Here is a 25,850-nt window from a genome sequence, read left to right on the forward strand (position 1 = left end):
AGCCAAGAAGACAGCCAAAGAAGAAGACCCGAGTATGGAGTTCTACACAAGGTGAGGCGCTTGTAAAGAAACACCGTGTTTGGAAGAGGCGTTCCAAGGCTTCGTCTTTTCTATCCCTTTACATATGACAAGGGTGCCTAAAATTCCGAGCACTTAAATTTGGTCTCTTCTGTTGGCTGTGCTTCTCTTTTGGTTGTCAACCCTGTTGCAGAGAAAACAACTCTCACCAAAAAAGCAAGGGTGAATTTTGGATTTTAACATGATACCGTGGTGGAGGTATTGATGACATGGATACCTGCACGATTATGAAACTTATGTGTTTTTAAACACAAATGCTACAAGAGTGCCAGAATGACTAAAGAAAAGTTGAGATAGACTTAGAAGGCATTATGACTGCATCTGAAATCAGGTTAAAAATAAGCCACAGGTTTTCTCGTGATTTGTGAAATATCTTTGTTTAATCATAGAATTATTTCCATCTTCCATTCATCATAAATAATCCACTTTATTATTTCACCAATCTTTTTGTAAAAATTTGGTATTTAGCATAAACAAACACTGAACATTAGCCAGAGGTGTGTTAGTTTTAAACAGAATAGGGAATTTTAAAAAAATACAAAGTTTAAAACTTAGAAAAGAACACATGAAAAGATTAACATCTCCCATTAAAAAAAAAAATCCAATTTTGTAACAACCACTTAAAAAAAACCCAGGTGGCAAAATTAGTAAACATAAATATAATCTAATGTATTTCCTTCACAAGTACATTTAGACAAAAAAATGCATGAACGGATAGCCTGACAGTGCATAACATAATAATAAAATATTTTGAGGTGAATAAGTAAATCCCAATAAGCATGAATTACAAATAAATTTTGATTTTATTTTTTATTCTTTATGGAAAAATATGCCACAGTATTTGTGTAAAAAAAGACATAGGCATAAATGTATCACTCAAGCCACCAAAATGCACTATGTAGAGATTATTTGAAAACAAAACACATTTTTTAAAGCACGTTATAGCATTTTCAGTTGAACCTTATCCCATAATCACACCTACTGTAGGTGTTAGACAATAGAGGTAGATAAGTTGGGGAGGAAAAAAAATCAGTATTCTAATGCTAGGGAGAAAGAATTTTATAGCTCAGACAGATAGACAGACAACCCCACTGCTTCCAAAATTCCAAGAAACTTGTAGGAACAAAACATGAAAACCTTTCTATGCCCCATTTTTGAGCATCAAAAGTATTGAGCAAAATTACTGGAGTTTGAGATATAAGTGAAATTCTGACAAACAGCCTGTCCACCACAGATTTTTGCAGAGTCCAGCGCTGGCCTTAACATTTACATTGAGCATGACTCTTGTGAAATTTATGAGTTTCAGTAATATTGAAATGGTTAGAAGAAACACAAGATGAGACCTGGTTGTGACGATAATATGAATTTATACCACTGGTAAACCTGGTAGGTTTCAAAGGAATGATCTTTTCTGTTGCTGACCACAGTCAGCGTCAGTGTGGCCCAGGATGCCAATACTGTCTGTCAAACCAAGAAAGGACATGCAGAGAGGATGTGACAGAATGCTGGGCAGGAACAGCGTCCCCTAATTCTCTATATTGCTTTCTTCTCTATTTGGATCTAGTGAAAGTTTGTCTAGCCCCAGTGGAAGCAAAGATTGAATATTCCTTTGAAAGCTGATGCCCAACTGGGGACTGTTTTATTTGATCTTTTGGTTAATGAATGGTTTTGCATTTTCTGTGCCCATTTTTCTTTCCATCTGGCTAGACAGAATGTGTATATGTAACATTTGTTTGTGTCCATGACCTTTATATTTTTATTTATTCATAAGAACAATATGATTTAATTTTAAAAAATTGCAGCAAACATTTGTCAAATCTGCCAAGGAAATTTTCATTAATAACTTGTCTCAAATGCCTTAAGTGTGCTTACTCCAAGGATGAAACAGGCTGCTTCTGGCTAAAAGGGGCAATTTGTGCTCAGACATCTGTGTAACAAGAAAAAATTTTGGTCTCAGTTGTGGAATGTGAACATAATCCATCATTAATTGTTGCTGTTCTCAAACTGGAACATTTTTAAGTCTCATGTTTGGCTGTTAGGAGTTTGCAAGTGTGCTAGAAAACAGGTAAAAAAGAAATTGTGGCAGAAAAAGGGAAACTATCTGAAATACAATTTTAAAAATCCTGACTACCAAGTCCTGGAGTTTACCTCAAAACTTCACTTACTTATAACTCAAACATCAGGCTCTTTCTTTGAAGCAGCTTATAATAAATTTAAGACATATAACACCACAATCTCTTATAATGGGACTGAGGAATTTCTCTGTGGAAACTATCTGAAGGAATGTCTAAAGAATGATGTCAAGAAATGCAGATAACTTATGCCTTTCAGCATCTATGCAATCCATGACCCCTGCTGAGTTGATAAGGAAGAGGCATGTCACAGTTGTAGAAACAAAGAATCACACAGTAAATCAAAGTATTCATGAATAAGACTTTGGAAATTCTCACTGTCATCAGAAGGGCATTTTCCTGATGGTGTGACCTCATTTCAAACAGCACAGTAACTAGCGTAGGGTTGTTCTGCACCAAAGGTGGTACGAGGAAAGCGTATTTGCTTTTTGTCATGATCATGGTTTCCCGTGTTTGGAAAGAAAAAAAATAATTAAACCACTCCAAAATACGGTACCACCCTTGCCAGTAACCAACAAAGTAGGTTCTGGAAATAATGCTCCTGTCCAATACATTTTAAGGCACTTAAACTTTTTTTTTTTTTTATCATATTCTTGTGTAAAAAAATAAAATATGCATCGAAGCAACATTCACAAGTACAAGTCTTCAGAACTGTTTGTATGTACAATTCTGTACAAATATACATCGCTGCATAAAGAGTGCCTCCTTCGTTATACTGTTGGTCTCGTCAACTTCACTCCCTATAAGAAAGGACAACATGATGTTCAGAGCTGGACAGTATCTATGAACAAAATGAAAGCATCAATTAACACAAGATAATTTATGCTACTAGAAGGAAGACAAAGCCCGCCCACCCCGAGAACATTACATAACCAATGATCCGAACCTCTGGACACAAACAGGCCCACCTGCCCCCCTCACGGACCAGAAGACTTTGCCCCTTCTCCAGCCCCAACCGGCTGCTTATACCATCCTGCTGTGTGCTGGAGGGTGGTGGGGGGGGGTGTCTCAATCAGCCTTATTTGTAAAGCAGAAGAGATACTCATGGATACCCTTATGGTTGATTGTTTGCCTTTATGTTTGTGGTCAAATGGGATGGGAAAATATTCCACCCTTTCTGGATTATTCTAAGGTAGCCAACACCTCCTGGGTTTGGAGTGGTTTCTGTGCAAAAGGAGAGTGAACAGCATTGTCCAATTTAGCCTCCCTTTTGGAAATGCCTGTGTCAGTCTGCTTTTAAATACTGAGAAGACAATCTCATTCTGTTTAATTTGTTGTTCACTACAACTTCATATTACTGACAGAATATTAGGATTTTTAAATGCTTTCATTCTTTGCCAAAATGTTTGTGTATCAGTGGTGACCCACAGTGCACATACACACTGACCGATATAAATGGAAGTTTTCAAAGGGATAACTAGTGATAGAACTATAAAGGTACTAAACTGCTCCTTTACCAACTCTTGGGTGGGCGGACCAGCGCCCAGAGTGGTACCCAGTAAGGAATGGTAATCACTTCCATTCTGGTAAGTGGAAAAATAAACGAAGGTGCTGGGTGGGCTAACTTGTTCCGGTAGGATCCTGGGGATCTAGGGCACTCCTTCAGTCTCGAGTGTCCTTGTGGTATCGGGGAAGGATGTTGGGGACCAAACAGACCAGGGTTCGAGTCCCGCCTCTAGAACTGACAAACCCATCCACATAACCTCCGGCAAGTTGCTCGACTCCCCAAGCCTCCTTCCTGAGCTGTCTGATGGCAACAGCAGAACTTGCTACAGTGCCGTAGACAGGAATGAAAACAAGGACAACGATGATAATTACAGCAGCTAGCTTTTATCAAACATATGCCAGAGAAGCCTCTGGAACTCTGAAGAGCAGAAATTATTGTTAGTCTCAGAGTGGCAGCAGCTGAGGTACAGAGAAGTGAAATAATGCAGCCAAGGGCTCCCAGAGAGGAGGCGGCTGAGCCTGCAGGTCCATGCCTGCGGGGGAAGACAGGATGTGCTCAGCACACACAGAGCTCAATAGGTGGTAGTGTGGCTATCCCACTTTTAGAACCCTAATGACACAACACAGAGCAGGCCCCCCGCCACTGGCTCTCTTTTTCCTACTCTTCTCCTGATAACAGCTGCCACCTTGTGTCCAGGCTCAGAGAAGTCCTGTAAGTTCTGAGCCACTGGGAAGCAGCCAGCCCGACGGATGCTCCGATGGTATACGCGGCATCTAAACTTTGTATGAATCACCCTGATTTTATGTTGGCTGCTAATTTAGGAAATCACATCTATGGATATCGAATAAGTTACAAGACTCTGAGCGAAGTGGTGAAATTGACACTGTGTACGTTCCTTTGCTAAGTAAAGTTTTTAAATGCGCCAATACATAGTTTTGCTGTGCAAAGAAGTTTCTAGGTGTCCGGAAAATTAAAGATAAAGTAGACATTTTAGATAAAGCTGGTGCTATCACATTTAGAAAGGCATGTGAAATCAGGACATGCAGGAAAGACGGGCTGGGGAAAAGAAGGGGTACGGTACACCTGAGCGGAGGGGCACGGGTATTTTGAGTATACTCACCTTTACTGCATTGCACTATGCCCTCCAATATGAGTGGATTTTTTTTTAAAAAAAGCTTTTTAAAACTGCATTTTGGGTGTAGCTGTACTTTCATAGCAATATACAATAGGGAACCCTCAGTCCTCCTTTTCAAATCGAAATGGATCAGTGCATCATTATTAGGATGACTGGTTAAGAAAATATGTACTTGAGGATGAGGATATGCTAGCAAAAGGTAAAGCATATGAAGAGCTAAAATTCAGAAATAGCATTTCAGTCTGATTTGGATTCAAATGAGATCTTTCCAGAGTCTCACCTTCTGCCTTGACACCATCCAAGACTTTATTGTGGGCACCAACACACTTCCCAGAAGGATCTGAACTGGATGGTATATGAGCAAGGGCACAGATATTAGAGAGAGGTGCTCGTGGCCCGCAAACACGATCTTCAGCATTGGAATTCCTGAGGAGCAACGAAGACAGAAAATCTAGAGGTAAATTCAGTCTGTCATCAAACCAAAGACCCACCCCATTAAAACTGGAGCTCTGGACTAGGTCATTAGCATCTTTTCCCCCTATGTGTTCATAGGGAATGTCTCAACAGACTCATCAAATCTTTCCATTCTTCCTTTCATTGCAGAAAACTCTAAGCTCTACCCAAGACAGATGAAACGAAAAAGGTGGTCAGTATTCAAAGGCACCACTAATTCCCACTGCCAATTAGCAGGCTGTCTACAAGGAGGAGAGGCATTGCTTCTCAGAAGACTGAAGAACATGAGTAAAGCAGAGATTCAAAACGGATCTTTCCTTGCTTAGTAGGGAAACTGGCTGCTGGAGGCCTGCCTGACATTATTTCACGTCCCAAAGTTCACTTGTGAGAATCGAAAGGATATGGTAAGGTAATATATGATATATACCATTTTAATTGGGAGGGTACTTTTGCTAAATGAACAGTAATAAAGGCTTTGTGCCTTTTCTTTTGGCCAATGACCTCAAAGCACTTTATGAGCTATTATACGGCAGGTGAATTCTAAGTTTAGGGCTGAATGCTTAGACCCCACAGTGAAGGTCTTAATGGAACTCAGGTAAATGAATACTACTTTCTGAGCCTACCATTCTATTACACCAAGGGCAAGGTCTGCAGATTTTGTAAACAGCTGTCTATAGTGTGTACCTATTAAGCTTTTATAAGAGAAACCAGACACCAGCAATTTGACTGTTATTACCAATTGTTTTAATATGGCCCAGTTGTCAGAATTACCGTGTATGTATGTCAGCTTTTTCAACAGAATAGCTTAGCTTCCTTCTTGTTTCTTTGAGAACAGCCTCTGAGAAGGACCCAACCTCCTAAACATGCACACTGATGGCACATAAATAACTTTTTATTATAACCCACTGAGGAAAGCTCTGCTTTTTCAATTATTTTTACCTTCTAATAAATTTCAAACCTTTATGCAAAAATGTATTTCATAGCCGCTTTCTTTTTCATAGCCTCACAAATCATTGCCATAAACTGAAAACACTTAACTCGTCCCCAACAATCTCTCTCTCAAAGGTTGGAAAGTACATGCTTAGAGTTTTGCACTTTCTGTCCTCTCACCAATATAAAAAACAAAAGAGCCTTTTTTTTTTTTTTTTAAAGAAACAGTAGACTTTATCAACTGAGAGTCAAAAAGCAGCATCTGATATTATGATCCTGGGAAGTTATCATGATGAGGAAAGAAGAGCTGAGCACCCTCCTCTTGTTTCTGGGGAAGGTTATTTGGCCCAAAGGGACAGCGTTCAGGAACAGGGTGGAGGGAGCAGTAAAAACAGGGCTGAAGGGAGCAAATGATAAGAATATGGAGAAACTTGTCCATGTAAGTGAGAACAGTGGGGGTTTCTGACCCGAAGTTCAAGGACCATGGCTGCTAGGCCAAATCACTCAAGCTACCCTTTCTAGGCAAAGATTCGGGCTCTGTGCCATTCTTAAGCTGAAGTGGGCTCTGCTACTATGGTCAGTAAACCAAAAATTGGCTGCAAGAGAGACGAGGTATCTCAAGGTAAGCCACAACAGAGATTCACCTTAGTGTGGGGAAGTAGGTACACAGAGCTGGCAATAATGACGCCCATCCTGGTTAGCATGCAGTGAGAGCTTACTAGATGTCACATGCTGCCCAAGTGCTCTCCCATGACTGGACGAAGCCTTGAGATGACCCTGAGAGGCTGAGAAAAACTAGTGTTCGCACCATGCTACTGATGAGGAAACGGAGACACCTCAGGGTCAGGAACTGTCCCAGGTGGAGGGGTCTGAATTTCAAGTTGGGCAACCTGCATTTCCAGCCCTCAGTGCCAGGGAAGGTTCAAGGTCTCAGGGGTCTTCAGTTCACCATGTCACGGGGGCTGCAGCTTCTTTAAGCAGAAATGCAGCATTTTGGTACACAAAAACACTTTCTCATCCAGAAGCTCTTTTGGAACTCCTTCCTCTTGGAAACGAAGCAGAAACCCTTCCAGAAGCAGAAGACCTCATCCCCTGCCACCCAGACCAGGACATTCCTGTGATTTCATAAGCTTGAGAACCTCAGTGACTGCTAAGACTCCCCCGTAGTGCCTAGGCACACAGACGGGAAGATGTAGCGAAGTCCTTACTCTCAAGAAGCTTCCCGTGTACAAGTGACCTTCTACCTTCTTGGAATCCTCGCCGCAATTTGCATGAAGTTCTCTTCTGGCCCTGCGCTGGTTCTTCGGCACCTGGAACTCATCTTCAAACGCACCCTTCTGGATGCTCAGGACTCTGCGAACATCACTGCCTGGCTGCCGGCTCCCTGGATGCTTCTGCCAGCAGGGGCGCTAGAGGAAGGCTGGAGGAGGAGGGGTCTGGGGCTGCTAGAGCAGCCTCACTGTCCCTCTTCCCCCTTCGGACACTGCTTAATCTTTCCTGGGTTGAGAAAGTGCTTGGTCTTTTCCTGACTGACCCTGGCGGTGGTACAGGTGTGCATTTCTCCCTTTGCCTGGCATTACAGTTATTCACCTCGCTTGACAGAGAGAAGGGATCCATGATGACTAGCAGCAGCTGCAGACATTTGCCGAATTGAATAGGATTTCTCCTCCCCGCCTTACGTGCCTGCAATACCTCCTTGTTAATCGTTAATCAAATTTCCCATCACTAGCCATCCAAGCGATTAATGTTAAAGATAGGATTGAGCACGATATAACAAACAGCCTAGCTTCCGGGGCTTAGGACCCAAGTGGCTGTCATGTGTCCTTGCTTGTCCCTCTCCTGGGGTTGGGGGGGGGATGCACAGCTCAATCACTTGGTGAGGGGAGGGGGACCCCAGCAATTCAAGTGACATGTTATTTTTTTCAGGTACCTTTATTTTCCTTCAGGTCTTAAAACTCACCTGACTTTTCTATCATTTATTTCTACTTTCCTCTCCAATTATTAGCGTTTTTTTTCAATCCCCTATTATCTGCATCTTTCATCTTTCTTTTTCCCTGTGTTCCCTTCAGTAGCCCCCCAACCCCGGGAGAGGGCTTCCAGTTTGCATTTTCATTTCCTCGAAGGTCAGTGTAGAAAAGAAGTTGGGAGATGCTGAGCGAGAGCTGACTTCTCCCTCGTCGAGCGTGCCCTGCCCTGATGGCCATCACTCAGAAGCAGTGAGTTTATTATGTCAGTTCTAGGGCATCTTTGCCACGTTGCCGTCACTATCAGTATGACAGCGCAAAATTCAACAGAGCCACGTCAGGAACCTGCAGGTACCCCTGCACTCAACGCACGGTGATTTCTGCCACTTGGTCATGAATTGGGCAAAATGGGATCTTCAAGTCAAATCACACTCCAGCGGCAGCTCTTATGCCAGAAGGGGGCACATGTGCCCCCTCTCCTCCTCTTCACTCACTTGTTGAACAACTCGCTAGATCATTCATTCCTTCCGTCAGCACTCTGGAATTGCTGAATGGCTCTGTGAAAGGGCAAGGCATGCCAGGAGCAGAATGTGACCTGACTCTGCACGAGGTGACTTCCTGGGTGAAGTGACCCAGGCCCCAGTGACCACCCCCACCCTCTCCCCATAAGCTTTCCTCCGGCCAGTCAGCTCTCAATGGCATTCCCACGCGGGTTCCATACCAGTCTCTCCGGCTTTATAGGAGTGTCCTGTCTAAGCTCTTTCCCGTTCTGTGGCCAGAGCAAGCACAAAATCTGATTCTGTCAAACCCCTCAGGAGTCAGTGACCCAGGAGAGCTTCTAAGTGCGGTGCGCGGGGACCCTCCTGACCTGGCCGCCATCCCTCTACGTCTCTATATGTCATACTCCTCCCCATGCCTGACTCTGTGCTCCAGCTTGGAGGAGGCCCTGTGCTGCTCTCCCCCCCCCCGCCCCCCATCCATTCGGCCTTTGCACAGGAGCACCTTTGGCCTCTAATGCTCATCACCCACATCTCGCTTCACCCAGTCCTCTAGCCCTCAGCTCTCAGGTCGCCTCCTCCGGGATGCCATCCTCAAAGTCCCACGCTGGCCATCAGGTCCTTTCTACTCTATGCTTACCCAACCTGCAACACCCTCCAGCCTAGTGTTCACTGCACTTACTACCACCGGCCCTTCCTTCATCTTTGAGCATAGAGTAGGTGCTTAAAAGAAATGTGTCGAGTGAATGGATCTGTCCTTTCCCAGATCCCGTCATAAATCTACTGTGCAGACTATCACTCCGTTTTCACTACCTTATTTAAGTAGAAGAAAAACAATGGCGATAATTTAAAAAAAACCAACCAAACTTACTAGAAAGAGTTTTCTTTTTAAAGTAAAATTTAAATATAGGACTCTTTTCATCTTGCTATCACGGCAGTAATATAAATGAAGCAAATTAATTTTAATGCTCCCAGGTACGGATTCTGTGTCACCGTGGTTGACAGGATCCAACTAGACTTTATGCGATGGCATTTGACTTTATGGAAGTGAACACGATGCACACATTTACAATTTTACAGGGGCTTTAAGCTGTCATGCTGAAAAGTGTTTATAAAACATTAATCAAAAAATGCCTCTTTAATACAATGCATTGTCTGAAAGATGTTAGAAGGCGCATATTGTAAATGGATTCTTTTTCTGACTAAAGTAATTTCCACCAAAAGCATTTCCCCATTGCTCTACAAGTACACTGTGTGGATAGAGAGCACTTTCCCAGCACATTACTGCCTGCTCCAAACACTTGGGAAATCAGTAATGTACAGCACACCATATTTCCATGTCACACATGACACATTTGTCTAAAATTATCCAACAGAGTTTGACACCCCAGCATATTCCGTAAGCAGAGCTTTCAACTGACATCTGCCAAGTAGGAACTTCAAGTGAGAGCTTTCTTCTTCTAACAAGCAAGTAAGGGGTTTCTTTTATCCTATACCCAGGATGGAAAGGATAAAACAATATATATAAGAACAAGTTTTTTTTCTCCCTATTTTAAATATGTTTATTTTATGTTCTCTGAATTAGAAAATTCTCTTTGTATCAACGTTCAAGTTGCATGAGTTTATACTTCCTATTGGATGGGCAGGTTTTCATGTTTTCTTGAGAAACATTTTTCTTTCTGGATTAAATATGGACTTTTATTTAACCCATGCTGAAGACTGAAGCTGCTCTGTTGTTCACAATATAAAAACTGTTCAGTTCACTTACTGGTGGGCGCCCCATGTTCTCACCATCCCTCCGTCATCCGTCCATTCATTAAAAAATACCTTTTGGGTCTCTGCTCAATGTGAGGCACTGTCCTCATTACTGGGGCTATTAGATCGGTAGCACCGCCACGGTCCCTTACTCCTGGGGCTCACCTTCTGGTGGCTCTTGCCCTGACACCTCAGTCTTCCTCAGTCAGAGGGATGCGTGTCAGCACAGCTTGTGTAACCCTTTCTATCACTGGCTTACCCAGTTTCTACAACTCAGAGTTTGGGGATTATCTTTGACTAATTCCATTTGTCTTCTTACTCCTCGGTCAAGCCACTGAATTCTGTGGATTCTTTCCTCCATCTGCCACTCTCCCTCCTCCTCAGTTTTCACTGCCACCTGCCTAATTCAGTGCCTCAGAAAATCGAGCCAAGATTACTCTTATAGCCTCCTGACATCACCCCGTCTTCAGACTCTTCCCTTCATCAATCCTCCAAAACCCCAGCCAGATTAATCTTCCCCCAACCCACATTAATTAAAGCCAACAGCCTGCTCAAGAATTACGATGACTTTCCAGTGCCCATTCATCACATTCTCTCCCTATTCAACTTCGGTGAAGAACGGTTCCTACTGCCGCCATTTTGTAAGGATCTACAGCATGCCAAGTGCTTTGTCTACAGTATCTCATTTAATCCTCATAATAGCCTGTGAAGTAGGAGTGATTTTCCCATTTAAGCCTGAGGAACCAGGGTTTGGGTTGTTAAGTGACTTGCCTCATATCATACATCACGCATTTCAGTAGAGGCAGAATTGGAACTCAGTCTATTTACTTCTAATCGCTGAACGTGCCAACTCCATTAAGCCCAACTTTCCCTTGCCAATTGCTGTCACTGGCTCAGGTCTAGCACTTTCTTGTCTCTGTAAAAGCTGAGCCTCTGCTGGATCTTGCCCTTTCTCCTTATGTGCCTAAATCCTGTGGGTTCATTCAGGCTCCGCTTTCTATTTCCTCCACCCCGAGGGTGGCCTCTCTACAGATTTCTTCCTCTTTTGAGGAAAGAAGTCGCTCTTCTTCCTGGCATCAGATAATGTGGCATTTGCTCATGCTGCCATTATTTTCTTCAGGGTAGGTTCTGTTTTCCCCTGAACATAGGCAAATTATTACATTTTTCCTTTAATCTGCAGTATTTAAGCCCAGGACTGCTACTTGATAAATGGTTATTTAGGAATAGGTACTAAAGTAAGGTTTCCTATTTAAAAGTTCTGATTTAACTAGAACGAACACTAGTCGCTTTGCTGGACTGCAGAGAGAACGCCTCCACACACCGCTTGCGGACGGGACTGTATTTCCTAGCATAAAATTTGCTGCGGCAGGAAGGAAAGAAACTGGACTGACCGAGCAACACGAAATCTGAAAGTAGTGCTGAAGTGTGGAGTAGGAGAGGAAGTACGTTGAAAAACACTCTCTGTATCCCTTGAAGACTAATATTACACTTCCATGCTCACTTAGCTAAGATTGCATATATTCCAATCACCTGGATCATTTCCTGTCTTTCAGGAGTTCATTCGCCTGAATTCACATGACTTATTTTCCATTTAAAGGCTTTCTCAGACTTTTCACCGAGTTTTGGAGAGAGCTGCTGGCAAATCTGGAATCCAGTTGCTTCTCTCCTCAGTTGTCATGGTGATTTCCCGCTTTTGTTTAGTCTGTTCTTAGTTAGAAACATCCATAAGTTTACTATCTAAATGTCCCACACATTGTTACTTGGATTCTATCTCTTCCTCAGTCAATCTCTCGGAAAAGACAGTGCTTGCCTTTAGAAGTCATTGGGATAGATGGTCTCCCCAATCATAACATAATCTAGGAAGGCAGTCACTGTTTGAAGAACAGAGACACTCTTCTCCAGGATCACGAAGTGCCAATCTCTGTGTCTCCTTCATGCGCGCACACACGCGCGCGCACACACACGCAGAGTCCTTCTCTTTAGAGACAAATAGTCGCAGGAAGTCAAACTCACTGGCACTAATTTATGCCAATTACTAAACAAAAGAGCAATTACATGCCATTTCTAGAGCACAAAGTGATGCCACGATAAAGTACAACAACAGTTTCAGAATTTGGTTAGAAAAGGCTTTCAGTTAGGATACTCCTTAAAGCAGGCTAATTTTCAGTAATATAGCTGTCACTTTCATGCAGTGATTGATAATCTATTATACCCCATAGCCTACATGAGGCAGGGCAGTGTAGCAGTTAAGGAGCCTGACACAGGGCTGGGAGGGGGCTGGGGGTAAGAAGCCTGACACAGGAGTCAGAGAGCCCTGGGTTAGAGTACCATGTCTACTACCACTTACCACCTGCATGACCTTGGTTGGGCAAGTTCTTAAACCTCAGTTTTCACATCAATAAAAAGTACTTACTTTGTAGGTTTTAAAAAAATAAATGCTAAGTGAAATAATGTTCAAAGTTTGGTAAGTAGTAGGTCTTTGTGCATTATGTGTCAGACACTCTTCTAAGTACAGTGAATTGATGGGTAACCAACCCCCTCTCACCACCTTCCAGGGGTGAATGCTCTTACTCATTTAATGTGGAGAGAAGATAGTACCATGCCAAATCTAGGCAAAGAGCAAATTCCACCCAATAACAAAATCATGGCACATGGTGGTGAGGGGAATGCAGCACTGCCGCTAGGACCACAGTGGTTAGGCAAATGGATTCAGTGAACATCTGGGTTACTCTGATTTTTGTTTTTTATTAGGGGTAAAAACAAAGGCCCCCTACTTCTAGGTCAATGGGTATGGTTTGGCTTGCTGCCCATCTGAGGCCTGTTGGATCAGTTAAGAGCACCCCTAAGGTATGGTCTTTTGGAGCAGGAGGTATTTAGTCTGCACAGCCCCCCTCCCCCAACTGCATTCTGCTTATAATCCTGGCTATTCCAGGACTCCCCCCAAACCCACTCTGGTATGTTCCAAAGGCTGGCAAGTCAGCTTCCTGCAGATTCCTGCGAAAGGATGTCACAAATCGTCATTCACTCCCATCTAAACGACCGGTCTTTGGCTCAAATTCTCCATGGTATTTTAATATGCGGATTATGCTGCTTTACTCTTGCCAAAGATTTACATTTTACTTGCTTCCTTGTTCTTTTGGGGTCCTTCCATCTTTAACCAGAATCTCCTGCCATATTATCTTTGCTATAAAACTCTATGGCTCCTGTAATGAGATACATAAGGAAACATTTTTGTCCTTTTTGTACCAAGAGTCATCCAAAATGAGGTACAACTAAGTAACATATGCAAATATGAGCTGTCTGGCCATTTCCCTGCTGTCCCAGTGTGGGGATTCATGGAACCCACACAGAGGTTGAGCGTTTCCCAATGGCTGATTACGAAGGCAACAGCAGCAGCTCCGGGATCTCTGACAACCCCCTTGGCTAGACCTTTGGCAGAAAAGCAGGATCACGATCATCCTGCCCCAGTTTAACAGACAGGTATGCATGGAATTTTAACTTCTAAACTCCGAGGCCTGAAAAAAGTCCTACGTTTATCTTTGGGAAAGAAAGGGGCACTTGAAAATCCAGAGGAGATGTCGGCAAACGTGCTTCACAAAACCGGCCTCAAACATCCTGTTTTCCTCTCAGGAGCTCGTGCTGCTTGCTAACCACCTTCCCCTCTACAGTTGGGAAGGCTTTAAATGTCAGATTTCTTTTCTGATGTACAACTTTTCTCATACTTTTGTCATTCAAAACCAGAACCCCCCCTCCATTTTTTTTTTTTTTTTTTAAATCCAAAAAGAAGAATTAGCTCCAGAAAGGCAGGGCAATGAAGTATACAAGGTCACAAATGACACATGTAAGGCCATAATTAAGAGAAAAGAACCACCTTTCCAGGAGTTAAAAAGCTTTATGAAAGAGCAGCGGTCATGTTTTATTTTTTCAGCAGTCATATCTTGTACTGAACTTAGAAGCCACATCTGGAGTTCACGGATGTTTCTGACCTTCCCTTGTGTGTTGGTGAGGCAGAAGACAGACCGTAGAAGGTAGTTACATGGGGCTTGCTCTGGGTCAGGGAGCGTTCGGAGAGAGTGCAAACATCAATTTGTTTACTCCTCAGGTCTATGGTGTGCATGAAGCTTCCATTCTTCTCTCCATTTCTCAGATGAGGAACCCGAGGCAGCAGTCAGGACCAACTTCCCCAAGGCTGGGTGCAGCTCGTGACTGGAGGGGGCTGTGGTTGCATATAGAATGGCTCCAGCACCCTTGGTTTTTCAACCTGACCCTGTGCCTGCAACTCCTGAAACGCTAATTCGTCACAGTGCTGTGGGACACCAGAAAAAAGAGATGCTTGATGGTATTAACACTGAAAACAGAAGGAGAAAACTAAGAAAAATAATATTTACGCAAGAGAAGTCTGGAAGGAAAAAGGAGGTACTCCTTTCAACACAGGTGCTTGGCTGGCCGGCCTTTTACTTGCTTCAGATAAAAGTTTTATGATCGACGGTTTTTGGCCCATCAGGAAAAGAAAAGATGGTGTTTTCGTCTTCAGTTACCTGGGCTGTAAGCCCATCGCTTTCTGTAAAGTTGTATGTAAATAAAGATGCAAGAAAAGACCAAAATGAGCAGCTGGTGTTATTTCTGTTTTGTAACGGGTAACGGGTATGTTCTGATTGGAAAAGACGTTTAATGAATGGCCTGAGCCGGCTCACCAGATGCTGACAATGAAACATTTAACTCCACCAATTGAAGGTTTCTGCCTCAGAAGATTAGGTACACCTTCACCTGTCTGACAGTGTTGTAGGAGTAATTAGCAAGCAGGGAATTCCAGAATGAATTAAAGACCTGAGCCATGGAGCCTTCATTCAAATGCTGGCTGTGCCTTCCTGGAGGGGTCACCATATTTATGGAGACACGGTGGGTAGGAAGTAGTTTGAGATTGCTTTTTTTTTCCCCCTTTTCTAGGCTGTGAAGGAAGAATCTTTTGTCTTTTTAAGAGAAAATCTGGCTGCTATTCATGCTCACAGGATGTGAAAATATCCAAAATAGACTGAGGCTTTCATCCGGCAAAAATAACACAAGGTCATCAGAATACATAGAACATGATCCCCAATACAGACCTGGCCCCTGGCTCCGAACAGAACTCACTGAACCCTGGCTCTGGAAAGCCTTGTTTAATTTTATGGAATTTTTTAGATATGTCTTCATATAAATGAAGTAAAACACTCCAATCTTTTAAGTCTGAAGCAAAGAGAAGCTGATGGACAGAACACGTGCTTTCACTGATTCTGGTATAGTTCCCACTCTCTAAACTCAATGCTCCCTAAAATTTTGCTCTGATGACTCTCTTACTGGTGAATAGTGGGACATCTGGAAGGCTTCTGAGTCTTAGGTAAGTGGCAAATGTGATTAAGCCGGGACACAAATGCACAGTATTTTCTTAATACATGTTTTTTGTTTTGTCAACACGGCCATCAGTCACCCTCTGGCAGTCATTTTCTTCTCCATGGTACCATGTTTATAATGAAAACCAACCTCAAAAGAGATGCCTCCTGACATAAAAGAATGAGGCAATTTTGATTTGGGGATTAGAAATCAGCACTATTTATCCTTAAATCCATCTGTTTTATTTTTTAAAGGTTTATCTGAGAGAGAGCAGGAGAGAGGGAGAGAGAGAGCTTGCAGAGGGGAAGGGGTTGCGGGGGGAGAGAGAATCTCAAGCACACTCCCTGCTAAGCACAGATCCTAACACGGGGCTCAACCTCATGACCCATGAGATCATAACTTGAGCTGAAATCACAAGTCGGACTTTCAACTGACCGAGCCACCAAGACCCCCCTACATCCATCTGTTTTAAAAACATTAACCCAGGTTTCTATGGTTGAACTTGACTACGTGATGTCCTACTAACCCCCTCCTGCCTTTTATTTATTCTGAGTGATACAAAATTTGGGGAGTTAGGGCCTCATTTAGGAGGCTTTTAGGCAGAAGAAGAAATTTAAAAGCCCTGGAAGCCATTTCTGGAAATAACGATACTTTTCTCATCTCCTCTGTTTTCCTTAACCTGTGAGTACTTCATGTATCTAAGAGAACCATGGTTTTTCACAAGTCAGTACAAACAAATGGCCACTTTTATTAACAAATGAGTGGGTAAAATCCTATGTTGCAATTTTTCTGGAACACAATAGTGCATAAATGCACATCAACACAGAGGGCAGTCCAACACAGTGGTCACCTGGGTACTGGTGGCTTTTAGAAAGTCTCTAGCCTGAGGGAATCTGAGTTAATAGCTGTGGGGAGGGGTCAGGGCATCACGGTTATTGGACGGCTTCCTGGTGATTCTAAAGTAAGCCCCGCTGAGAAGCCAGGTCTGGTAAGAAGGGGGAGCAAGAGGACTCCGGAGGATTCTGGAGGCAGACAAAGGCCCTTGAGCGCGCTCTGCTGTTTACTCACTGTGTCAACTGGGGTAGGTTATCTGACCTCACGGAAGCAGAGTTTTCTGCCAGGGGCAGTGGGATCCCTAACAGCTACTGGGCAGGGTTGTCATGAAGCTTACCTGAGATAAGGAGTCAGCCTATGTGCCTAATACAGTGTCTGGCAGGTAGTAGGCACCCCCACCAACACGAGAGCCTGCTCCTTTTAAGGTTTTGATGTGTCTTCACATCTACTTTTCTAATTTAATGTTCACCTCAGCCTTGGGAGGCAGGCGAAAAATACAGGACTGCAAGTTTGTTTGTCAGTGTGTCTGGCTGATTTAGAATTTCGTATCATTTTATTATCAAAATAATTTCATCTCCTTTCTAACCTCTACAGTGCCTCAGGGCTTGGTCCTCAGAGGGTCCTTCTCCTCTGTCTCCATACTCCTTAGTGACCTCCTCCTGTCCGTGAGCCTAAAATAACCCCTATACAATGAACACTCCAGATGCACCGGGCTAGCCCTCCACTGGATGTTGAGAAGACATCTCAAACTTAACATGTTCAAAATGGGACTCTTGACCTGCCCCTACACCCTTCTCTTCCACCACCAAAATCTGTTCCTTTACCATCTTCCCTAATCCAGGAAATGGCAGTCTCATCCCTCCAGCCTCTCTGTCCAAACACCTTGGATAATTCCCCTTTCTCTCTCTCTCTAAGGCTTTATTTATTTGACAGAAAGAAAGGCAGAGGGAGTAGGAGAAGCAGGCTCTCTGCTGAGCAGAGTGCATGTGGGACTCTCAGGACCCTGGGATCAGTAGCTGAGCTGAAGGCAGACCCTCAGCCAACTGAGCCACCCAGGCACGCCTTCCCCTTCCTCTTATGAGCATATCTAGTTTATCAGGAAGCCCTCTAAGCTCTGTGACCCGAATATGCCCAGAATCCAACACCACTTCCGCCACCATGACCTTTGGCCTTAAACTGTCTGGATTAAAGCTTTGTAACTGGCCTTCCTGTTTTTCACTGCTGTACCTTTCCACCCATCCAGCCCCAGGCTTTTATTTTCAACACAGCAGCCACAGGGGTCCTTTCAGAGTGGACTTGGATCTTATCAAGAGACTACTCAACCTTTTAATGGCTTCCCCTCTCATTCTAAGTAAAAGGTTAAGTCCTCGCACCTGCCAACAAGGCCTTAGGTGATCTCACTCTCCCCACTCCCATTGTCTGGTACCACTTCTCCGCCAGCTCTCCCTCCCTCATCCCTCATTCCCCTGCCGGAACACCTGCCCCTTCCTCGTCCTCCAACTGACCAAGCACAGTGTTGCCTCAGCTCCTTCGCCCTCACTGCCCCCTCCACTTGGCATCTCCTTGCCCTAAATACCCACACGGCTTGCTCACTGGGTCCTTCCGGTGTTTGATCCAACAGCCCCTTTAAGCCTAAAACTTTCCCACCTCCACGCTGGCACTCCTATTCTCCTTCCTGTATAACAAGTCTCTCTTTCCATATCACACTTACCATCACCAAATGGTTGTATGTTTAACTGTTCATCTATTTGATCCTGCTGGAAAGGAAGTTAGATAAGGGCAAGAACTTTTCTGTACTTTGTTCACTGCTGTAGCCCCATGGGGCCTGGAACAGGGTCTGGCATACAGTCGGCACTAAATAAACACTTGGTGAGTGAATGAATGGATCAGGGAGATTGTGTTTTAAAAGCATTTTTTTCATCAGCACCAGTGCATCCTCTTTGGTTTTGCACTCACAATCAGTGCAAAAAGGTGTTTTTTTTTTTTTAAATTAATATTTAGAAAATTTGCTCTAGCAATATGAAAGTCCTAGTGCTAGAGGAGACTAGTTGTAATACAGAGAGCAGTAGTAGTACACAGAGCAGACATGCAGCCAAGGCAGCTCTGGGAAGTGTCACGGCTACACTATCACGACTGCACTCGGCTTCAGGAAAGGTGACTTTCCAAATGAGCTGGCTTCTGGGGACCCAGGGATCTGAGTTGTGTCCAATTTTACATCTCCTCTTGCCCCCACGGTAACTTGTCAAAAACCTACCCAGTAGCCCGTGGCTTTAAAAAGTGGGCAGCTAACTTTAATTTCTGCCTGCAGTTGTGTGGACGGGGCTGTAGAGGGGGTCAGGGAGGCAGTGGATTTCCCCTCGCTTAGCTGTGGGCTCGTTTATTCTTCGCTGTAAAGAGTCATGGAGCCGGCTGTCATCAAATACATGCGAACGGGTTTATAGTGTCTGGTTCAATTAAGGGAACTTCTGGGGAGAGATGGGAACAAATAAATAATTGGAGAGAGGCAGCTCTGAAATGACAACCGTTATTCACGGGTCTCTGTTTGCGAGTGGAGATGGAGAGATACGAACTTCAAGTGAATGAGATCTCCTGGGTGAGAGTCTTCACTTCAAACACAGTAAACAACTGTTGTTCTGTGATGCACATTTTAGTACTGCTACGGGCAAACTTTCTAAATATTAATAATAATAATAAAGACCAAACCCCTCTGCAACTGACAGCGAGTGCGGAGCTGGTGGGAAGCACTGGGAGACAAGCCCTTGTCAGCTCTCCGCGATGCGGCAGAGGCTTCATCAGAAAGGACCACCCCGCAAACATCACACTGTGCGCCCCTCGCTTCTTGTGGCGCTTCCCTTTCAGCAGCAAGGGCTGTATGTGACTTTGGGTGCTTTACTGATGACTAATGTGTAAAACTGATCTCTGTAGAGCCACTTCTAACTATAGTGGGATGGTTTTTATTTTGAAATAAACACGAAACTCTGGAAATACCAGTTTGCACTAGCTGAATCCCACCAAGAATTGACATTTGAACACTCGGGATGAGGATTTCGTACATAGTTTGAGATGCCACCGCGAGCCCAGCTCAGGGGCAGGGAAGCTGGCACGGGGAAACACTGCCTCCTCTTGATCCTGCCCCATCCCTGAGGCTGAACGAGTGGCACAGCTAACACACCCTTCTCAGATATTTCTAGAAGCCTGGGTGGTATGATGGAAAGGACTTGGTCTTTGCTGTCAGTGACCTGGGTTTAAATTCTAACCATGCCAACTACCAGCTATGTGGTCAGATGATCTAGCCCTAATACTCCCATTTCCACACCTGCTCAAAATGAGGTTAAAATAATTGTCTCAAAGGGCAGTTGGAGGTGTTAGTGAAGCAGTGTTTGTACGGCACCTGGCATAGATGCTGGCGATTTGGGTTATGATTCTGGTTAAAAATAGCATTATGAGACAGTATTGTGGGGCTCAGATTTAGTGCTTTGCAGGACTGAAATCATCCAGGGTGAGGTGTGAAGCATTCCTAAAACTTTTGAGAATGGTGACTGCTGAGGACAGCCATGGGAACTGAAACCTTGTTGCTAGAGTACTGCCAGAACTCCCCACGCCTTCACCTGTCTCTAACTTCTGCTTATGGGTCTGTTTCGGTTGCTGTCCCTTTCAGAGTGCTGACTTCTGGAAAGCAATGATTTTATCTTGTGTTTCTTTTCTTTTCTTTCTTTTTTAACTTTTTAAAAAAATTAAATTAATTTATTTATTTGACAGAGATCACAAGCAGGCAGAGAGGCAGTCAGAGAGAGAGAGAGGAAGGGAAGCAGGCTCTCTGCCAAGGAGAGAGCCCAATGTGGGGCTCGATCCCAGGACCCCGAGATCATGACCTGAGCCGAAGTCAGAGGCTTAACCCACTGAGCCACTCAGGTGCCCCTTATTTTTTTTTTTTTTAAAAGGTTTATTTCTGAGAGAGATAGAAAGAGCGAGCACATGATTGGGGGGAGGGGCAGAGGGAGAGAGACAAGCAGACTCCCCGCTGAGCAGGGAGCCTGATGCTGGGCCATCCCAGGACTCTGAGATCCTGACCTGAACTGAAATCAAGAGGTAGAGGCTTCATCCACTGAGTCACCCAGTTACCCCTCTTTCCTTTCTTTTTAAAAAATCTTTCTACAGTATCAATTACACTGTAATTTTTTTGGGAAAAACCATATATATTTCCTTTCATGAAGGGACTTATATAAGGATAACTTTCAAATACCAGGCATGCTGAAATTATTTTAAATACGCTTAAACTTTACTCTCAGCTTAAAAAAGAAAGCTTCGCTTCTGGAGTGACTTCTAGGGATGATAGGCAGGCACTAAGTGAATGGCTTTCCTTTGATCAGGTTATGCCTTGTGAAATACTGGCATACTTCCACATCCAAATGCTGTGGTTTAACCACACTGATGCAAAGGGAACTCAGAAGACCTTTGAAGTTCAGGCACAAATATAGATATAGATTAGAAAAACAGGAGCAAGTTTTTAATCCTTCCTAGACACAACCACAGAATCACATATCGAAGACATGGAAAGAGGAGGTGAGTGATTCCGAGAAATTGGAGTCCAAGCCTACTGAGTTGTTTCAAAATTTTATTGTTTATCTTTTTATGCTACTTTGTAGTATGTCATGAGCATCTACGTCCTCAGTATCTCCTTTTGGGTAATAATGAGACAAAAAGTATCCACATCATGGCCAGACTAAAGTTAGGAAAAAACAAGAAACAAAAACACCACCACCCAAAACCAACCAAGCCAAGCTGAGGCAGACTAGTTTCCACGATCATAAAAAAGCACCTACACAAGACTTGCCTGAATGCTGTGCTGGGACAAAAGCTTCCCGAAAGACCTGGGAGGGTGAGCCAGCTACTCTGGAAACCATAGGTGATTCTGGATGCACGTATTATTGTGGCTCTAAAATTTCAGGTGCATAATCCTGTTTTTTTTGGTATGTTTCAAAAATCAGACTCCAGGGTCTTATTCTTAAAAATTCTGATTCAGGGGCGCCCGGGTGGCTCACTGGGTTAAAGCCTCTGCCTTCAGCTCAGGTCATGATCCCAGGGTCCTGGGAGCATTGGGCTCTCTGGTCAGCGGAGAGCCTACTTCCCCCTGCTCTCTGCCTGCCTCTCTGCTTACTTGTGATCTCTGTCAAATAAATAAATAAAGTTAAAAAAAAAATTCTCAATCAGATGAGGTCCAGTAATCTTTTTTTTTTTTTTTTTACTTAGAGGAAGTGATTTGCCATAAATTAGAGGGTCACCTTTGGGGAAATGTTGATCTTAAGGTACCCCTCTGAAGGGTCAAGATTCTAAAGCTGAATACCTTTTTAAAAATCAGAGAATTGCTGAATGTTAGAATGAGAAGGGCCCCAGAGAGCATCTAGCCTAAATTTTCATAGCTGGTGAACCAGAGGACTGACACTAGAGCACAAGACTTCCTGAAGAACCCCATTTACAGCTCTGCATAGGGTTAAAAGCTAGCCTGGTGTAAATTCTGGCCCTGCCCCCTGGGTCACGTGACTTGGGCAGTTGCTTATCACTTAGAAACCTCACTTTCCTTATCTGAGCTGATTGCAGGAGTGATGTGAGCTGGTGTGTGTAAAGGACTGTTGGGAGGTGACCTACACCCCGAGGTGGGGGGTGTCAGGCATAAGTTTCAGTCTTTCCAGCAGATAAGGTGTAGTGGCCAAAGAAAGAATTTAAGGTAGGTGAAGGTGAGCCACACCCACACAAGCACGCCAATGAGTTTGAATGAAAAAGCAAGCTGCCACGCATACCGGTATTTGTAACTGAACATATATTAGTCATGTGCAAAATAGTTTACACAACTTATCCAGTCAACTCAAAGCCCTAGCTCTGACCTTTCAAGTGCTCTCATTAACCCCTTGCATGTGGTCTCTCAAAGCACACACAGCAACATTCCAAGCAGGATTCTGTGACCCTTAGAGTCAGCCTCGGGCAACCACAGGGACTCCTCGGGGCAGCAGGGCCCAAAACCAGGTAGGGATGAGCCTCTAGCACAGCCCCAAGGATCTCAGATTCAAGTCACTGGGTTTGCTAGATTCTCTGTAGCAAGTAGGAAGTGTCTCTATAATTTTCAGGCAGTCTACTGATCAGCGAGAGTCCATTTATTACATACAAAGTAACAAGTCGGCAATTTCATTAATAACAACCTATTTCAGAATTCATTAGACTGATCAGCAAAATCTCTGGTTGACAGAGATACAGATAACACAAGCATTTGTTGGAGCTGCCTCTGGAGTATTCCCTTTCTGATAAAATAGTAGCTGAACACTCGGGTGAGTATTTTCCATTAGAGCCACTGGCCATCCCTGGTGCTGAACTTTAACTACTACATACATATATGATGCCACACTGTGAACACAAAAGTATTTTCAAGTAAATGGCTTCAAGCACGATGTTTGCCTATTAACTACCCAATTATGGTTAACTATTAGCATTATTCCTACTACTATTGAAAACATGATGAATAGAGACACAATTGAAAAATAAATTTAAAAAGTATAGAAACTCTGTAATATAAGAGGTATTAATAAAATCTAAATGTATTAATAAAATCTAAATATTACCTTGAATCAGGAATTTTTCTGAGTTTTAATTTAGCTCTGGTTCCTCCCTGGTATCAGGAATTTGAGCTAAAGTTCTATTTAAAAAAAAGACAGTAGAAGCTAAAGCCTATATGGTAACTATCTGAGGAAGAGGATAAAATCTCACCAAGCAGGTATAAGGTAATACTTCTCAGACCTTGGATTATGACCCATTAATGAGTTGCAGATCAACTTAATGGGTTTTATCCACCACTTGGATAGAATACGGAACACAACACATTCAGTAAGAGTGGATGTTATTTTGTAAAGCAGCGCATACAGGCTCACACTGTACAATGTGTTTCTGGGGGTTGCAGTTAAAAACGTTTGACAGTCTATGGCATAGGAAGTGTGGAGGAGGAGGATGGGAGTTTTGGGCACTGATCTTCCGGATGAATATCTCTTGGTGTATCTCTAAGATTTATGGTACTTGAGGGTCAGGGTAACAAAACCAAAACCCAAAGAGGTTTTATCATCCTTAATTTTAGACTTGCTGCCTGGAACCTGGGAACTTCCAACTTTTTTATTACGTAAGTCTAGATATGCTAGTCATGATTTTCAGAGACCAAATTCAGAACCAAAAACTCAAAACAAAATAGTCCCCAAACTTCTGAAGAACAGAAGTGTACCAGTTAGAGAACTTATGTTTTTTTCTTTCTTTATATGGATCGGAAAATGGTATAAAATACTGGATAATCCTGCACTTTTTTTTCAGCACAGTAGTAAAATTCCTTTTTGTCTATAATTTCAGTGGCATTTTTAAGAATCTGTCAAATGGCAGAGCTCCCAAACTGCCTTTCCTTACACAACTGCAGTTCCAGTGGCAAACCGCAGGACAGAAATATATTTAGGGCTCTGGCCCACACACAAACTTCTATTTTTTGTCTCTACTCTGGATTTCAGTTTCCATTTTAACAGTTCATTGTCATACAGCTAAAAAAGAGTGCAGACAGTGATGCCTCATGAAAATTAAGGGCTGACTCATCAAGATTCACTTTAAATAGAAAATAGAATATAACTTGTTTTGGCTATTATGTCTTGAAATCTTTATTTCTTATTTATTTTTAAGTTTTTATTTAAATTCAATTTAGTTTACATATAGTCTATTATTAGTTTCAGGGGTAGAATTTACTGATTCATCAGTTGCATAGAACACCCAGTCCTCTTTACATCAAGAGCCCTCCTTAATGCCCATCACGTGCTACCCCATCTCTCCACCTACCTTCCCTCTGGCAATGCTCAATTTTCTCCCTAGAGTTAAGAGTCTCTTATGGTTTGCCTCTGTCTCTGTTTTACACTGTTGGTAGTAATGCAAACTGAAGCAACCACCTAGAAGAGAGTGTGGAGTTTCCTGAAAAAGTTAAAAAATAGAACTGTCCTACGACCCAGCAACGGCCTATTAGGTATTCATCCAAAGGCCACAAACATAGTGATTCAAAGCAGCACATGTACCCTGATGTTTACAGCAGCAACGTCCAAAATAGCCAAACCGTGGAAAAAGTCCAGATGTCCACTGACAGATGAATAGATAAGGAAGATGTGGTACATGTACACACACACACACACACACACACACACACACACACTGGAATATTACTCAGCCATCAAAAAAAAAAATGAAATCTTGCCATTTGCAATGACGTGGATGGAACTACAGGGTACTATGCTAAGCGAAGTAACTGAGTCAGAGAAAGACTAATACCATATGTGGAATTTAAAAAACAAAACAGATGAATATTAGGGAAGGGCAGAATATAGCTTTTTGTTACTAAAGATAAGGTAGAAGGAATGAGTGCCAGTTTATGCCTGGGCATAAGCTCGTGCTTATGGGAACAATTATAGATATTAAGTATTTTTAAATTGTTTTATAAGTAGCAATGTCATCAAAAGTGATTTTCTTTTTTAAACAATTAACATATTTCAAATGTACACTGAGATTGCCCATTTACAATATTTGGAATCAGGATAGTATTTTTCGGCCTTCAAAATGCTTTCATATCGGGCGCCTGGGTGGCTCAGTGGTTAAGCCGCTGCCTTCGGCTCAGGTCATGATCTCAGGGTCCTGGGATCGAGTCCCGCATCGGGCTCTCTGCTCAGCAGGGAGCCTGCTTCCTCCTCTCTCTCTCTGCCTGCCTCTCTGCCTACTTGTGATTTCTCTCTGTCAAATAAATAAATAAATAAATCTTAAAAAAAAAAAATGCTTTTAAAAAAAAAATGCTTTCATATCTTATTATCCAATACAATTCTGGAAGTTAGGAGGCAGGGACTCCAGTCTCTATTAGTTATACGATCTGGGATGTCTGTAAAATTTTTCCAAAATTTCTTTGTAGGCAAAATAAGACAATTACTGACCTGCTGATATTCAAGGTTTTGGAGTTACATGATTTAATGAGCTCAATGCTTTAAAAAGTGCTTCCCATTTATGGGGCAGTTTTATTGAGACAACAGTCTCTTTATGCCAAATAGAGTCACAGATAAGCTTTAAGGGAAAAGAACTACAGAAATGCAAACTTTCCTATTTCAATCCTACCTCTTGAGAAAATAACGTGTGTGTTATTAAATGATCTTTCCAGCCCAAGTTAGGGACAGGTAGTCCTGTCTCATTCTCAAATAGCTTCCAAGTAAAACT

At 43.0% G+C, this 25,850-nt stretch overlaps 1 protein-coding gene across 2 annotated transcripts in view; it reads right to left on the minus strand.

The window, feature by feature from the left end:
• Positions 1-436: 436 nt before the first annotated feature.
• The window catches only part of SLC10A7 (solute carrier family 10 member 7), a 257,565-nt gene continuing 232,151 nt past the window's right edge, over positions 437-25,850 (minus strand). Inside the window, exons 11-12 of one of the 2 annotated variants that reach the window (XM_059373332.1) lie at positions 5,073-5,218; positions 437-2,950 (exon numbers count right to left, since the gene is read on the minus strand). In XM_059373332.1, coding sequence (XP_059229315.1) covers positions 2,921-2,950; positions 5,073-5,218 — 176 coding nt within the window. In that variant the 3' untranslated portion in view covers positions 437-2,920. Of the gene's footprint in view, positions 2,992-5,072; positions 5,219-25,850 lie in introns of both variants that reach the window. The other variant, XM_059373325.1, reaches the window with a different exon arrangement.

This window comes from Mustela nigripes, chromosome 1, assembly GCF_022355385.1.
Source record: "Mustela nigripes isolate SB6536 chromosome 1, MUSNIG.SB6536, whole genome shotgun sequence".
Lineage (NCBI taxonomy): Eukaryota > Metazoa > Chordata > Mammalia > Carnivora > Mustelidae > Mustela > Mustela nigripes.